The 4,508-nt window shown below is 36.9% G+C and overlaps 2 protein-coding genes across 5 annotated transcripts in view; one reads left to right on the top strand and one right to left on the bottom strand.

The window, feature by feature from the left end:
- The window catches only part of LOC108376305 (pyroglutamyl-peptidase 1), a 2,242-nt gene extending 1,822 nt beyond the window's left edge, over window positions 1-420 (bottom strand). Inside the window, exon 1 of one of the 3 annotated variants that reach the window (XM_017632503.1) lies at window positions 4-420. In XM_017632503.1, coding sequence (XP_017487992.1) covers window positions 4-249 — 246 coding nt within the window. In that variant the 5' untranslated portion in view covers window positions 250-420. The remainder of the gene's footprint in view (window positions 1-3) is intronic. The other 2 variants (XM_017632502.1, XM_017632501.1) reach the window with 2 other exon arrangements.
- Window positions 421-502: 82 nt separating this feature from the next.
- On the top strand, window positions 503-3,622 carry Pex3 (peroxisomal biogenesis factor 3). Of its 2 annotated transcripts, none has more exons than XM_017632499.1 (2): window positions 503-912; window positions 1,962-3,622. In XM_017632499.1, exon 2 carries the CDS (start codon window positions 2,038-2,040, stop codon window positions 3,166-3,168), a length of 1,131 nt encoding a protein of 376 aa, XP_017487988.1. In that variant the 5' UTR covers window positions 503-912; window positions 1,962-2,037; the 3' UTR covers window positions 3,169-3,622. The 2 variants fall into 2 exon arrangements, with proteins under 2 accessions (XP_017487988.1, XP_017487989.1); XM_017632500.1 differs by lacking the exon at window positions 503-912 and adding an exon at window positions 1,697-1,757.
- Window positions 3,623-4,508: the final 886 nt, after the last annotated feature.

Here is a 4,508-nt window from a genome sequence, read left to right on the forward strand (position 1 = left end):
TACCTCTGGTTTGCGTGACCATATGTCATCTACAGCTTTGTCCACTGCGCCATACTCTACAGGTACTTCTAATTTGTCCAGCTTATAGTGGTGTCCATGCCAAGTAAGCTCGTCTGGCAGCAGGCGCACAGCTTCCCAACTGGCATTCACATCTTCGTGTCCAACAAAGGGGCCAAAGCCGGTGACGATGATCAATTTTTCTTCTGCTTCCGCTGGTGCTTCAACTGTATTCCCTTGAAGTTGAGCCATTTCTGCTGTACGACGACAATTTAATCAAAGTCGGAGCAAAAATGTTACCGAATGTGCCTTTGTTGACTAATTATTACTTTATTTGTATTTATCTACAATCGGCTTTTATTTATGAGTGCGACGCTTGTCAAACAACCTAACCGTTAGAAGATGCCGCAGGGTATTAAAAACCAAAAATCTAAAAAAAATAGGTTATAACAGCGGTGTCACCCTGCATTCGGGCACAGCAAAAACGATAAAGCAGAGAAATGTCAAACCAAATGCCATTCGTGTTGTCATATTTTTGACCTGTGTGAATTCTTGATAGTGGCGTCTGACGTGAAATTTATTGAATAAATAAAAAATGGACTTCGCACTCACCTGGTGTAGGATTTACATTTCACTTGTTAAGCAAATACTTCAGTTTTTACAATAATTCAATATTAAAAGCTCAAAGTCGCAGTAAATTAGTATCAGAAAGGCCACAGGAAAGGTGCCTATAGAACTTTTGTACACACATGGAGATATCGCTTCAAGAAGTTCAATAAATCAGTGCAATCAATAAACCTTATGAATAATTAAATATATCCATTGATGAAACGATAAATGTGTGGGCAGTGCAGGAAGGAGGCAACAAAACAATTGTAAAGTTTACATTTGGAAACAATCTGGGAAACAATACATGTAAGTTATTACATACATACTTTTATATGTCCTTTATGATGTCGATTTATGTGGTCCTATTACCGTAATTAAATAAAGGTAATCTTACTAAAGCAGAAAATTGCACTATACCTAATATGTGCAAATAAGTTGCTATACCACAGCTCTCGTCACGATTTCGAGTTTTTAATTTAAATTAAATTAATTTCAAATTTTTAATTCCAGCTTTAAAACAAACCATTTGACGACCTTCTCAAGCTCTTAACCTCAAAGCCGCAATACTCCCTACAATATTTGAAGATGTTTGGCGGTCTGCGTGACTTTATTACACGTCATCGTCGAAAATTTATAGTTACAGGCGTTGTTATTGGAGGCACATTCATAGCAATCAAATATGCACANAACCTCAAAGCCGCAATACTCTACAATATTTGAAGATGTTTGGCGGCCTGCGTGACTTTATTACACGTCATCGTCGAAAATTTATAGTTACAGGCGTTGTTATTGGAGGCACATTCATAGCAATCAAATATGCACAACGTAAACTCATTGAATTCCAAGAGCGACAAGCACGCGAGTTTTTCGAGAAGACTAGGCGTATGCAGCATTTTGAGTCGACGGAACGCACTTGTAACAAAGTAATCATTGGCATGAGCGCCGAGCTATATGCTGCAATAATACGCGAGTGCAGTACCGATGCCCTGCTCGAGAAGCTGCGTCAAAATCCTCCAAATAAGCTGGAGTTATGGGAAGAAATGAAAATTGTTGCATTCACGAGACTCACCACCNAGTGTGGGCAGTGCAGGAAGGAGGCAACAAAACAATTGTAAAGTTTACATTTGGAAACAATCTTGGAAACAATACATGTAAGTTATTACATACATACTTTTATATGTCCTTTATGATGTCGATTTATGTGGTCCTATTACCGTAATTAAATAAAGGTAATCTTACTAAAGCAGAAAATTGCACTATACCTAATATGTGCAAATAAGTTGCTATACCACAGCTCTCCTCACGATTTCGAGTTTTTAATTTAAATTAAATTAATTTCAAATTTTTAATTCCAGCTTTAAAACAAACCATTTGACGACCTTCTCAAGCTCTTAACAACCTCAAAGCCGCAATACTCTACAATATTTGAAGATGTTTGGCGGCCTGCGTGACTTTATTACACGTCATCGTCGAAAATTTATAGTTACAGGCGTTGTTATTGGAGGCACATTCATAGCAATCAAATATGCACAACGTAAACTCATTGAATTCCAAGAGCGACAAGCACGCGAGTTTTTCGAGAAGACTAGGCGTATGCAGCATTTTGAGTCGACGGAACGCACTTGTAACAAAGTAATCATTGGCATGAGCGCCGAGCTATATGCTGCAATAATACGCGAGTGCAGTACCGATTCCCTGCTCGAGAAGCTGCGTCAAAATCCTCCAAATAAGCTGGAGTTATGGGAAGAAATGAAAATTGTTGCATTCACGAGACTCACCACCTTTATTTATGCCTCCTCAATGCTAGTCATTGCCTTGCGGGTGCAACTAAATCTGCTCGGTGGATATTTGTACCAAGATATTACAACGGAAAAGAAACAAATTTCAGAAGGTCTGAAAGAACAGTACCTGTCAATCATACGACATTTCATACACGAAGGTGGCCTAAGCGAGCTAGTACGCGTGATACGCTCAAAGGTGCTGATGATTATGAAACCATTGCCTTTGACAAAACGTTTCAGCCTTGCCGATATGGAACAACTCTTCTGGACTTTACAAATGGCCATCAACAGTGATGTGTGTGATCCAAATGCGAAAATGGCTACATATTTGCTACCTCCACAGGTGCCAGAATACAATACAGTCGGGCCACTTTTACAGAAAATGTATAGTGAAACACTGGATCTACTTGAGAGCGATGACGCCTCATCAGTATGTGCAAATAACATTTGCCGGGGCTTTTCATTGGCCGTAGATGCAATTGCGGAGAATTTGGGTGAAACATTGGCGCTGGCACAGCAGCACGCAGCAAGCACAGAAAAGTCGAAAAATATGGAAAGCGGCGATGTTGCATCAGGAAAAGAAAATAGTGTACTCAATATAAATAGGGCAGAAATGGCACTAGCTAAAATTATACCCATTGTGAGTGGTTTAACTGCGAAGGGATTCGATGAGTCGTCAAGGCCACAAAATTTAGCTACCTCATTGATCACATTCTATGTTGTCGACGAGAAAAGCAAAGTATTCGGCGCGAATGTATATGAAACATTTGGCTCCACATAAGCTATCAAATAAAATTAGGCGCAACAAATGGAATGCCTATAAACCAGAATTGTGCATATGACTGCTTACAAATTTTTTATAAACATATGTACATAATATGTATATTTTCCAACCTATGCGAACAAATATGAGTCCATTAGTTTGGAAAAGCACTTTGACAAAGAAGGCTATAAGCGGACTAGTGAGTGGCATTATGAGTTCAAAAATGAGTAGCTTAAGCCAAGAAAGCATTAATTAAAAATAAAAATTGTTGCTTAAAATTAAAGTGAACACCCATTTAGTGCTCTTAAAACTATGGCATTAAATCTGTAGCTGTAAACCGGGATATAAGTTTTTCAGCAAGACAATTTAAAATTTGTTTGTCATACTACAAAATCAGCAAAGCGCTCGTCCTACTTAGCGTAGATTTCATTCCAAAAAAAAAAAAAACGAAATAAAGATTTGTGTACTCAATATACATATGTACATACANCTGTTGCTTAAAATTAAAGTGAACACCCATTCAGTGCTCTTAAAACTATGGCATTAAATCTCTAGCTGTAAACCGGGATATAAGTTTTTTAGCAAGACAATTTAAAATTTGTTTGTCATACTACAAAATCAGCAAAGCGCTCGTCCTACTTAGCGTAGATTTCATTCCAAAAAAAACGAAATAAAGATTTGTGTACTCAATATACATATGTACATACATTCTGCATGTTTCGACGCAATTTATTTATTATTTTATTTAAAAAAATTATTAATACAGTAACAATGCAGATCATATTATTAACTTTTTAGTGATTGGAAATATAATTCAAATGAATACAGAACTTCTTTCTTGTTGTTTAAATGTCAGTAATAGCAGACACTAGAGAACTTGCACGTTCCGTGGCAAAACGGAAATGGAAATGCCGGGGAATGTTACTAAAACGTGAAGCATGCTTTTGGGCTTATAACGAAGTTCTGGTGCAATAAACGTTTGCAAGTCATTTCGTTCAAAAACATTTTAATCCAAATAAAAAAAATATATATATTTTTCATAAAAGCCAGAGGAACTACGTCGAAATACTACAAAAATTAAATTTAAGTTGAATGAATAAAAGCGGATATCGTAGATGAATGTGACAATGTCAAGTTATATTTAATATTTTCCTTCAGAAATCTTCGCAAAATAAACTATGCAAATTTAGCTAAAAAAAATATTACATATTTTTACATGATTGATAATCTTATCTCACATCACGCACGAACATAAGACCAAGATATTGGAAGAACGGCTCTTCATAAAATTAACCCTGTTGCGGTCACTATAGTCAAGTGATTAGAATTGGGATTACAACCAGGGTTGCCAGGCCAGA

Source organism: Rhagoletis zephyria, unplaced genomic scaffold (genome assembly GCF_001687245.7).
Source record: "Rhagoletis zephyria isolate East Lansing unplaced genomic scaffold, Rhagoletis_zephyria_1.1 Rzeph_scaffold_10226, whole genome shotgun sequence".
NCBI classification, from domain to species: Eukaryota; Metazoa; Arthropoda; class Insecta; order Diptera; family Tephritidae; genus Rhagoletis; species Rhagoletis zephyria.